Consider the following 12,821-nt stretch of genomic DNA (forward strand, 5'->3'; position numbering starts at 1 on the left):
TCTCTCCCCTCTGCATCAGGAGCTTGTGGGTTCGAGCCCCACTCCCGACACTTAGAATCATAGAGTGCAGAAGAGGCCCTTCAGCCCATCGAGTCTGCACTGACACACACCTAATCCCACCTAATCTCTTTTACCAGCACTTGGCCCATAGCCCTGAATGTTATGACGTGCCAAGTACTCATCCAGATACTTTTTAAAGGATGTGAGGCATCCCACCTCCACCACCCTTCCAGACTGTCAACACCCTCTGGGTAAAAAACCTTTTCCTCACATCTCCTCCTAAACCTCCCACCCCTCACCTTGAACCTATGTCCCCTGGTGACTGACCCTTCAACTAAACTGCTCCTTATCCACTCTGTCCAAGCAAGTCATAAACACCTCAATCAGGTTGCCCCTCAGTCTTCTCTACGAAGGGGCTAACCCGAAAGCTTGCGAGTATATTATCAAATAAATAGGTTGGACTAAAACCTGGCGTTGTCAGACTTTTTACAAAAACAACCCAAGCCTTCCCAACCTCTCTTCACAACTTAAATGTTCCATCCCAGGCAGCATCCTGGTGAATCTCCTCTGCACCCCCTCCACTGCAATCACATCCTTCCGATAATGAGGTGACTAGAACTGCACACAGTATTCCAGCTGTAACCTCACAAAGTTCTATAAAATTCCAACATGATCTCTCTGCTTTTAAAATCTGCAGTGCAGGAGGCGGCCATTTGGCCCATCGGGCTTGCACTGACAACAATCCCATCCAAGCCCTATCCCACAACCCTCCGAATCCCCCTGACACACTAAGGGACATTTTAGCATGTCCAATCAACCTAACCTGCACATCTTTAAACTGTGGGAGGAAATGGAGCACCCAGAGGAAACCCACACAGACATGGGGAGAACGTGCAGACTCCACACAGACAGGAGGGGCACAGTGGTTAGCACTGCTGCCTCACAGCAACAGGGGCCCAGGTTCAATTCCTGGCCTCGGGTCGCTGTCTGTGTGGAGTTTGCATGATCTCCCCATGTCTGCATGGGTTTCTGCCATGTGCTTTGGTTTCCTCCTGCACTCCAAAGATGTGCAGGTTAGGTGGATTTGCTATGCTGAATTGCCACTTGGTGTCAGGGGGACTAGCTAGGTGAAATACATGGGGTTGGGGCCCAATCTGGGTGGGTTTGTGGTAGTGCAGACTTGATGGGCCAAATGGCTTTCTTCTGCACTGTAGGATTCTATGACAATGTAGGATTTTATGAGCTTGGGTTCATGTCACACTATTTGTAACCCCCATGACTTGCCTGGGCTTGCTCCTTCTCACTTATTGTCCTGTCTGGAGACAATATACATCTCTAACCTATGCTTAATGCTATCTCCACACACATTCTCTGGTTCTTTAAGATTTGATTTGCTGTAAAGATTCACATTCTAATTAGTATTCTGTAAACTGTGTGCCTTTATATGATCAGAACTCTGTTTGTGATCAGAACTCTCCACTCACCTGATGAAGGGGCAGAGCCCTGAAAGCTTGTGGCATTTACTACCAAATAAACTTGTTGGGCTTTAACCTGGTGTTGTGAGACTTGTGTTTACCCCAGTCCAACGCCGGCATCTCCACATCAGATTCTATGTGGACAGACAACCGAGGCCGGAATTGAACCCGGGTTCCTGGCACTGAGGCAGCAGTGCTAACTACCGTGCCGCCCCACAGATTTTGTAATCCATGCCTTGAATGATAAAGACAAGTGTCCCATCTGTCTTTTTTTTCCACCATCCTACTAACATGTAACTTGAGTCATATTCCTGGCCAGCGCTCCTCATTATGTATTCATCCATTGACGTATAGTGCCTGGAGAAGTGGGAGTGGGCTGTGTGACAGAGGCGCATGAGGAGAAATCCCACCCCTCAACCATCATCACCACATCCAAGCAACCTGACAGAAAATGGGCAGAATTCTCCAGGCGCACTGGTCCAAAAGCCAGGAATCCCCACCCAACTATCAATGGGGCTTCACATTGTCTACTAAAATTCCAGCAGCAGGCGGGATGGGAGAATTCCGGCCTACGTCTCAATCCCTGCTCCTTCAGACACCGGAGCAGACTGAGTATTTTTAAGGCCGAGCTAGACAGATTTCTTGATTAGTGAGAGGGTGAAAGGTCATCAGGAATGTGGGGCAAGGTCACAATCAGTTCAGCCAGGACCTTATTGAATGGGCAGGTAGGAGCAGGCTTAAGGGGCCAAATGGTCTTACTCCTGCTCCTAATCTGTATGTGACATATGTAGAACATGACAATATTTATAGATCATTTTCAACATCATTTATTGTTACATAATAAGACATTTATATACAAATGTGTGGCCTGTACAGTTCTACTTTCAACAGATCAACATCATCCCAAAAAACAGGAACATAATAAAGTCTTTCAGCTAATTCTGTGGACGAGGTTGGCCAATGCCATTCCTTGAGACTGACATACAAGATATGATTTGGTGGCGGGTAGGTATTATAAGGATAGTGTCAGATTATTTTCTTCATGTCCCTTAGTCCACCAATTTGCCTCCCATCTTGTCTCGTCTCTTCCGAAGCTCTCAATTGAGACCCATAAAATTTCATCCCCAGTTGTTTGGGAGGGAGGTGACCCCTTAACTCGAGGATGCTTCAGACTTTGAATAGGGGACCTGGATCCTTTCCTGCCAGGGAGGTCATAGAATCCCTACAATATACGAGGCCATTTGGTCCATCAGGTCTGTATCAACCACAATCCCACCCAGGCTGTGTAACCCCTGTATGTTCCTGTAACCTCATGCAGGTATCATGCCAATCCCCTTTACAATAGGGTCAATTTTACATGGCCAATCAATGTAACCTGCACATCTTTGGAGCAGAGGTCCTATTAATATGAAAAGCAAATGAGTGTATCGACAACACTGGGTCCATGTGACGGCCTGGGTTGATTTTGGAGGGAAGAGGAATTCTCCAGACTACCTTTAACCCTTTATTGCCCTCTGGGTTTTCCTCTGGTGTCAGGAGATTACAAGGTAGGTGGGAAGCATCTGAGTCTAGATGTTGTGAGGCTTTTTCCTGTCAGTCCCAAACACATTATAAAGCATTTAGACAGTTACCTGGGTAACATGGGTATAGAGGGATATGGGCCAAATGATGGCAATTGAGTCTAGCTTAGGGGTTTTCAGAAAAAAAAAAAGGGCGGCATGGACAAGTTGGGCAGAAGGGCCTGTTTCCATGCTGTAAGCCTCTGACTGGTGACATTAGGGCTAGACTTTCCATTGGCAGATACTCTCGCTCAGATACAAGTTGATTTTTGGACAATTATGATTGCCCACTTTACCTGACCATCTGGGTCTGGCACAGTGGTTTGCACTGCTGCCACAGTGCCAGAGAGCTGGGTTCAACTCCAGCCTCAGGTGAGCCTGTGTGTGGAGTTTACACATGCTCCCTGTGTCTGCATGAGTTTCCTCTCAAAGATGTGGGCTGGCCATGCTCTATTGTCCCTTAGTGTCATGGGGATTAGGAGGATAAATTTGAAAGGTTATGGGGATAGGGCCTGGGTGGGACTGTTGTTGGGCCAAATGACCTCCTCCTGCACTGCAGAGATTCTATGACTTGTAGATGAAATTTATAACCCCCCCAATCCTCTTGTCCAATCATAACAAGTGAATCAGCGTCATAAAAAGTTAATAAAAACATACCAAAAAGATCCATCATCCTCTCCCGCACTTACACAATTCAAAATACTTAATTTACACTTCACACTTTCTTCTGCTGGTCCACAAGTTCTCAATTCAACCCAGTCCTCCATGTCTGGATATGAAATGAAAAGGATTAGTGTCCATTTTTGCCCATCAACTACTACAGAAGCAATTGGCCATGTGTGATGTAGCTGGCATTCAGATTTGGGCGAGAGATTCTGGCATTTTCACCAGTTGAAAAATGGCCCAGGACAAGTCGGGTCAAAGTTACTGAAGCAACGTTGTGTCTCAGACGATTCACATCTTGGTCCAGCTGCTCTCCGGCACATCCCAATCCTGAGTAGAAGGCGTCAATTCTGATCCCCATCTTGGGTGAGGTTGGCAGTTCAACGTCATGCGCCTATGCTCAGTGGAAACTGGGCTGAGGCATCTTAGCCTCATTCCCTATACTACCTCTCTCCCATCAGCAGAAGGGACAAGATTTGAACTCAGGTCACAGAGGCTACATGATAACACCCAAAGCCATGCGTTTACACCACGTTGAAGTGCCACCTCCCAGCCAATCTTGGTGCCTGATGGGGGATGGGACGGAGGAAAGGCCACCTTCATCTCTCCCACCTGTGGTCTCAGCTGTCACTTTATGCATGGCCCTTGAAACAAGTGACCCAAGAGCGGTTATTGTTATCCCTAATCATGTGTCTGTTGCAAGTTGACCCTCACTGAAGGTTACCCATGGGGTGAGGCTGAACGGAAACGAGGGGAAGAAGTCCCCATCTGAACAGTCAGGTAAAACAAGTTGATGCACTTTGCTCACTCTTGATGATGGCTTTAGGAAGCAAAGGTGGGGGGAGGTAAAGTCTTTAGTCAAGATTCTCTCTCAGTTCATCCCTGTCTCATGTCTATGCATCCAGCCCGTCTTCTGCGAGAGCTGGTCTTCTTCTCCTCTCCCCACTCACCAACCCCTTTAGCAGTCTCTCTCTCTCAAAAGCGTTGGTTCCGATGAGTGATAGTCAGTACATTCAGCTTCTTGGCACGTGGTGGTTTGTCCTGAAGATACCCTCATGTCTCAGGGCATTGAAAGAAGAGTGGGGTGATGGGGGTTAAGGGCAGACGATGACGCTGAACCCAAAGTTTGTTGGAAGCTCCCCTTTGACGACCCAATCATTCTCTTAGTTGGAATGCAAGCCAGTGCACGGCACCGAGCGTTCTAGGTGTTCAATGGAGAGAATGACCTCTGATTTGCAGATCATCGTAGTCTAGGGGCAACTGTAAGACAGGAGTCAGAAGCAGGTTAGTATTGCTTTGTTATGATTCTGCCTCGTCTATTCCCATTCCCTGAGGGTGCCATCATCCAATGTTCCGATTGGTGGGGAAGTCTCAAACTAGCGGGTCATAGTTTGAGGGTGGGGGGGGCAAACCTTTCAGGACTTTAATGGCTGGAGTTATAAGGAGAGGCTTGGATAGACTGGGACTCTTTTCTCCTGGAGCATAGGAGGATTAGGGGTGATCTTAGGAGGTCTATAAAAATAATGAGGGGCATAGATCAGCTAGACAGTCAATATCTTTTCCCAAAGGTAGGGGAGTCTAAAACTAGATGGCATAGGCTTAAGGGGAGAGAGAGAGATACAAAAGGGTTCAAGAGGGGCTACGGTTTCACAGCGGGTGGCAAGTGTCTGGAATAAGCTGCTAGAGGTAGTAGTAGAGACAGGTACAATTTTGTCTTTTAAAAAGCATTTAAGACTGTTACATGGGTAAGATGGGTATGGAGAGATATGGGCCAAACACAGGCAATTGGGGTTGCTTAGTGGTTAAAAACTGGGCGGCATGGACAAGTTGGGCCGAAAGGCCTGTTTCTATGCTGTAAACCTCTATGGGCCGAAGGGAGGAGAAATTTCTTCACCCAGAACTTGTGGAATTCATTTATCACAGAAAGTAGTTGAGGCAAGATGTTGTGACGTTTCAAGAAAAGAATTAGATATAGGTCTTGGGACTAGAGGGATCAAGGCCAGATTCGCAAGAACAACAAATCTCAAAGAACAATTTATACTGCATGAAGAGAGTGTGATTAGGGCTGGGAAGTGCACTCTGATTGTAAGGGGCATTGTCACGGGAACGAAACCAGGGCAGAGTTAACTGCCAAGGTTTTATTCAAATTCAAACCAGACAGGTGGACTCTGATAAAGAATTGGCCACTATATTGATGAGCGATATTAAGGCTCACCTCACAGTCTGACCGGGTGTCCCACTCTGCCTCGGAGTCTGAATCGGAAGACTCGTAGAGCGGGATCAGTGAGGGGCTGGTCAGCTGGGACAGTTGTTCCCGAATCTCCAGGTCCGGCCGCCCTGCCGTCAGATGGAAGGCTGTGCAGCAGTTGTACATCATCCGGTCCACATCCACGCCACGTTCGATGAGGAGCTGCACCACTTCTCGATGCTGAAACTCAACCGCTAGGTGCAGGGGAGTCCTCCCGCTGTTCGGTTCCTGTTGAGGGAGCCACAAAGGAAAAGGTTATATGATTCATTCCAACTATCTCTGGGAAAGGAGGAGTTTCACTCCCATCCTGAAGACACTAACTCACCTTTGGGGAGAGTCTGAGATCTTACTGTGTGCCAAATTCCAAACCCCCCCCCCCCTCCCCCAAACCAACAGCCGGCTAGTGGATGAATCTTAGCATTCAAAATTTCCCACAAGCTAACAGCTGATTTGTGGGATCAAGAATGATTTTTTTTTTACAAAAGCCTTTTATCAGAAAGATTTTTCCTCCTTCTTTCATGAGGTGTGGGAATTGCTAATTTTGCCAGCATTTGTTGCCCATCCCTTATTGTTTAAAGTTTATTAGTCACAAGTTGACTTACATTAACGCTGCAATGGAGTTACTATGAAAATCCCCTGATCGCCACACTCTGACGTCTGTTCAGGTACAGTGAGGGAGAATTTAGCATGCTCAATACACCTAACTAGCACTTCTTTTGGACTGTGGGAGAAAACCAGAACACTTTGAGGGACCCCATGCAGACATGGGGAGAATGTCTGTGCAGAGTCTGCATAGACAGTGACCCAAACCAGGAATCGAACCCGAGTCCCTGCTGCTGAGAGGCAGCAATGCTAACCACTGTGTCGCCCTCTTGAACTGAAGGTCTCACTCAGCCATTTCAGAGTGCAGTTAAGAGTCAATCCCATTGCTGTGGCTCTGGAATTACATGTAGGCCAGACCAGGTAAGGATGGAGATTTCCTTCCTTAAAGGGACATTAGTGAACCAGATGAGTTTTTCCAACAATTGACAATGGTTTCATGGTTTTTAATTCCAGATTTGTTTGTGATTCAAATTGCATCACCTGCTGTGGTGGGATTCAAACCCAGGTCCTCAGAACATTGGGTCTCTGAATTACAGTGACAATATCATTGTAGCCCATAATGTTGTGTGGATACAACATCCACTGAGCAAGGTCTTGTGGCGCAATAGGTTAGCATCCCTGCCTCAGAGCCAGAAGCAACCAGGACTCCCCCAGCGAGCCACAGCAACACGTAGGCAACTTACCTGAGCGTTAATGTTGGCTCCTGATGCCAGCAGTTGTTCCACTGTTTCACAGTCGCCTTTCATTGCCGCGATGTGGAGACATGTGTGACCTGCAACAGAAGGAGAGTGGCCTTTAACACTCAGCTCACACACACACACACAAAATACAGTGCTCCCTTCCCACCAGATGGGCAAATGGGGGAGAGAGAGTTCAATTCTCTGGACAAGCCCGAGTGAGTTTCTCTCATCTCGGGTACTGTAACCAACTCAGGGTTGGTTATGGTGTGGTTGGGCTGGGATATCAGCAATCAGAAAGCCCATCAGGCAAGGATGGGATCAATCTCACGCTGCCACCACATCTATAAACATCTGCTCCCTCCACCACCGATGCTCAGTAGCAGCAGTGTGTACTATCTACAAGATGCACTGCAGCAATTCACAAAAGATCCTTAGCACCTTCCAAATCCAAAAGCACTTCCATCTAGAAGGACAAGGGCAGTAGATACATGGGACCAACACCACCTGCAAGTTCCCCTCTGAGCCACTCACTATCCTGACTTGGAAATATACCGGCCGTTCCTTCACAGTCACTGGGTAAAAATCCTGGAATTCCCTTCCTGACGGCATGTGGACTGCAGCAATTCAAGAAGGCAGCTCACCACCACCTTCTCAAGGGCAACTAGGGATAGGCAATAAATGCTGGCCAGTGAACAACATCCAGGTCCCACGAAAGAATTAAAAAACTCCTACTATATTTTTTTCCTTTTTCGTTCGTGGGATCTGGGCGTCGCTAGCTGAGCCAGCATATATTGCCCATCCCTGAGGGCATTTAAGAGTCAACCACGTTGCTTTGGACCTGGAGTCACATGTAGGCCAACCATGTAAGGACGGCAGATTTCCCTAAAGAGACATTAGTGAACCAGGTGGGACTATCAACGATGGATTTCATGGTCATCGTTAGACTTTTATTGAAGTCAAATTTCACCATCTGCCATGGTGGGATTTGAACCAGGATCCCCAGAGCATTGCCCATTTTGGAGGGAGGGGGTCCCCCTGGGTTACTAGTCCAGTGACAATACCACTAAGCCACCACCTCCATCTTGAATAGCCAAGTAACTGTACTGGGTTACACTCGAGGAACAGTCAGATAGGACAATTAGTGAAGAATATTCCACTCCACCCAAAACACTGCACAGTGTAACTGTGCCCCAGCGAGGAGCTAAGGACTTGTATAGTAACAGGCCATTCAGCCCATCTAGTCTGTGCCGGTATTCTGCTCCACTTGAATCTCTTCCCATTCCATCTTTCTCATCTCAGTTTCTCTTTCTTTTCCTCTCATGAGCTTATCCAGTTCCCTTTTGAAAGCATGCAAACTATTTGACCCAACCTGTCCCTATTGTGGCAAGTTCCACATTCTAACCACTTATTGAAGAAACTTCTTATTTTCCTGTTAGATTTATCAATGACTACCATAAAGCTACAGCCCTCTAGTTTTGAATTCCCCTACATGAGAAACTGTTCTCTCCGCAGTAACCCATTCAAAACCTCCATCAGTTACCCTCGACATCTCCATCATTTCAAAGATAACATACTCAACGCACTTAATCTTCCCAATTGCTACACTCCCTCAATTCCAGACTTTCCCAATCAAACATATTTGCCCCTTCTTCAACAATGGTCTTTTAGAAATCTAGTTGTGCACATGACTGTATAGAACCATAGAGTGCCTACAGTGCAAAAAGGCCATTCAGCCTATCAAGTGTGCGTCAACTAACCGAAACAGCATCCCACCCATGCCCTCCTCTCTGCCCCATCCCCGCAACCTCATGCATTTAGCATTGCCAATCCACCTTATCTATGCATCTGTAGACACTAAAGGGCAACTTAGCATGGCCAAATCCACTTAATGGTCCCTCGTGCAAACAATTTATACGATCTTTAAATCAAATCATACAGTGCAGAAGGAAAATGTTTCTTTCATCGAGTCTGCACCTTTCTCCGATGGAGTATTGTATCCAAGGTGGTCCTCTCCCCCACATTATCCCCATAATCTCACACATTTACTATGGCTATTCATCTGACCTACACAACTTAGGACACCAAGGGGCAATGTAGCATATCCAATCCACCTAACTTGCACATCATTGGAACGTGGGAGGAAACCTACGCAGATGCAGGGAAAACATGCAAACTCCACAGACAGTAACTCAAGATGGGAATCGAACCCAGGTCCCTGATGCTGTGAGGCAGCAACGCTAACCACTATGCCACTGTGTAACTCGCTGACTCCTTAAAATGCACAACTACACTCATGTATTAGTGTCACAGAACCAGATCTGCATGACACCTTTCATTGTGTACCAATGCAGCTTCAAGGGAGCTGCACTTCTTTAGAGACCAGGATCGGAATTCTCAGGCCATTCACGCCCTGCCACTGCTGCTAGCGAGGACGGAGAATTTGGCGCTCAGCCAAATCTCCATTCACGGCAGCGAGATCAGTGAATCCCAGCTGAAGGCCCCAGGAACACACAATGGAGTTAACGAGAAAGTGAGGGGAAAATCAGAACATAGCCACGTTGTCCCACTAATTGCCTCTTGCTGTGATTTATTCTGCTGCAGGCTGGTGCAAACAAAGCAAAGAAATTACCACAGTAATTGCGCAGTTCCAGATCCTGTGCGTGGCACTGTTGCTTGGCGTTGCTAGTGACCATCAGACCAAGGAGTGAGTTAACGCAGTCCAGGTCCCCCTGCTCGCAGGCCAGGTGCAGTGCAGTGTTGCCAAGCGAGTCCAAACTCTCCAGGTCTGCACCGGCCTCCACCAGCTCATTGGTCAATCCCGGCATTCTCATGATCACTGACAAATGCAACGGACTCTGGAAAATACAAGGAGGTAAAGAGAGGATGAAATCTTCCGAGAACTGGAAGGCAGATTATCTACGCCACTGGTGCAAAGAGAATGTTAGTACAATGGCAATTGATAGGTGTCAGAATTCTCATTTATTAAACCTTCTTTTTCCCCTTATGGGATGCAGACCTTCCTGTTTGAGCGCATATTTAAATACCTATCCCTAATTGCCCATGGGACGGCATGGTGGCACAGTGGTTAGCACTACTGCCTCACAGCGCCAGGGAACCAGGTTCGATTCCTAGCCTCGTGTCACTGTTTCTGCAAAATATGCATGTTCTCCCCATGCCTGCGTGGGTTTCCTCTGGGTGTTCCAGTTTCCTCCCACAGCCCAAAAATGTGCAGGTTAGATGGACTGGCCATGCGAAATTGACCCTTAGTGACTATAGGTGTGCAGGTTAGATGGATTGGCCTCGCTAAATTGTCCCAAGGTGTGCAGGTTGAGGGATTATCAGGGTAAATACGCAAGGTTATGGGGATAGAGGCTGGGTAGAATGCTCTGCCAGGGAGTCGGTGCAGATTCGATGGGCCAAATAGCCTCCTTCTGCCCAGGAGGGATCCCCTGAAGAGTCAAACCTAGAGGAGAAACGATGCCTGGAAAATTGAGTTCCAATTTCAACGTCACTGCACAAAACCCATGACATCTACGGTAAGAAGTCAGTCCTTGGACAAATCCAAATGAGCTCAATCAAACTGACCATTGACATGACGTGTTTTAGATTTGCGATGTTGGTTCGGGGTGGTGGGGGGAGACAGGGGTGGAATGTAGTTTAGCGAGCATGGTGGATGGCCTTTGATCGAGACTCAGCAGTTAGGGATACTGCAGTTCCTTATTTCTAACCACCACCACACCCCCCTCCTCAGGGACACTTAACGGTTCAAGAGTGGGAGAGACTCACCTGTCGAGATTTGTTGCAAACATTGACAATAGAAGGCTCGGACCTTAGGAGGAAGCTGGCGATGTCCGGTCGCTGATGTAGAATTGCCAGATTGAGGAACCTGGGAAATACGACAGAGAAGGAAACAAAAAGGTAAATTACTAACAGAGGTTCAGGAATTAACACAGGGCACACATTTCCAAAAAAAATCCATTTGCCCAGAACACCTCCCTACTTCGGAAGTGAGTAACTATTTTAACATTAAGCTGGCAGCTGTCCATTGCAGACCAATGAAATACTGACTTAATTAAAATTAAAGGGGAATTCCTAAACCAATGCTGACTGGAAATTAGCCTGTTTAGTTTCAAAAAAAAAAGAGAAGGGAAGTGAAACAAAAAATTCTCTTCCACCTCAAATTTTGTTTCTTGTTTCCTTCACATCCAATTCCATCCCTCACACAGGCAACTTGTATCACCTATAAATCAAATCAGTGAGGGGGGAGGCCATTCAGGTCCGTCCACTCTGCACTGACCCTAACAAAGTATCATCCCCTGGCCCCCTCTCCTGCCCTATCCCCATAACCCCACACATTTACCCTGGCCAATCCACCTAACCTACACATCTTTGGACCCCAAGGGGCAATTTAGCATGGTCAATCCACCTAACCCGCACATCTTTACACACTAATGTGCAACTTATCATGGCCAATGCACATGACCTGTACATCTTTGAACTGTGGGAGAAAACCAGCAATGTCCACGTTTTTATAGTTTTTTTTAAAGTTTATTCATTACTGTCACAAGTCAGCTTACATGAACACTGCAATGAAGTTACTGTGAAAATCCCCCAGTCGCCACATTCTGGTTCCTATTTGGGTACACCAAGGGAGAATTTAGCATGGCCAATGCACCTAACCAGCATGTCTTTCAGACTGTGGGAGGAAACTGGAGTACCCAGAGGAAACCCATGCAGACACAAGGAGGACGTGCAAACTCCACACAGATAGTGGCTCAAGGCCGGAATTGAACCCGGGTCCTTGACGCTGCGAGACAGCCATGCTAATCATGGTGCCAACGTATAACTCCATGATTCCTTTAATCACATGACCACACTCATGCATTATTTATCACAGAGCAAGGTGTGCATGACACCTTTCGCTGCACACCAGCCTCATGGCAGCAGCACTTCTACGTCTTTTAGATACTGTAGAGATCAGGACCGGAATTCTCTGGCCATTCACACCCGTCACTGATGCCAGTGGGGACAGAGAATTTGGCGCTCAGCCAAATCTCCGTTCACTGCAGTGGGACCAGAGAATCCCAACTGCAGGCAAGGTCAGAGGATCTGGCCCCAGGAACACACAATGGAGAGAGAGTGAACGAGAAAAAGGGGAATCAGAATATGGCCACATTGTCCGCCCTATCCCCATAATCCCACACATTTACCATAGCCGATCCAGCTAACCTGCACATCTTTGGACTGAGAAAAGACCCTGTAACTCTGACAAATATTGCCCCATGACCGCTCCCTGGGACACCTTGCTACAGGGGGCGGTACAGTGGTTAGCACTGCTGCCTCTCAGTGCCAGGGACCGAGGTTCAATTCCAGCCTTGGGTCACTGTCTGTACGGAGTTTGCACGTTCTCCTTGTGTCTGCGTGGGTTTCCTCCCACACTCCAAAGATGTGCAGGTTAGGTGGACTGACCATGCTAAATTGCCCCTTAGTGTCTAAAGAAGTGTAGGTTAGGTTACGTTGTCCCACGTATAGCAAGATGGATTAGAAGTGGCAAATGTGTGGGGTTACAGGGATAGGGTGGGGGAGGTGGCCT

At 47.4% G+C, this 12,821-nt stretch overlaps 1 protein-coding gene across 1 annotated transcript in view; it reads right to left on the reverse strand.

Annotated features, from left to right (window-relative positions):
* Positions 1-2,286: 2,286 nt before the first annotated feature.
* The window catches only part of LOC145362251 (NF-kappa-B inhibitor alpha-like), a 48,459-nt gene continuing 37,924 nt past the window's right edge, over positions 2,287-12,821 (reverse strand). The window contains exons 3-7 of the mRNA XM_080218326.1: positions 11,015-11,114; positions 9,858-10,083; positions 7,232-7,320; positions 5,913-6,173; positions 2,287-4,957 (exon numbers count right to left, since the gene is read on the reverse strand). Of these exons, the coding sequence (XP_080074452.1) occupies positions 4,907-4,957; positions 5,913-6,173; positions 7,232-7,320; positions 9,858-10,083; positions 11,015-11,114 (727 nt within the window). The 3' untranslated portion in view covers positions 2,287-4,906. The remainder of the gene's footprint in view (positions 4,958-5,912; positions 6,174-7,231; positions 7,321-9,857; positions 10,084-11,014; positions 11,115-12,821) is intronic.

Source organism: Carcharhinus amblyrhynchos, unplaced genomic scaffold, assembly GCF_965287045.1.
Source record: "Carcharhinus amblyrhynchos unplaced genomic scaffold, sCarAmb.v2.hapA scaffold_37, whole genome shotgun sequence".
NCBI lineage: Eukaryota > Metazoa > Chordata > Chondrichthyes > Carcharhiniformes > Carcharhinidae > Carcharhinus > Carcharhinus amblyrhynchos.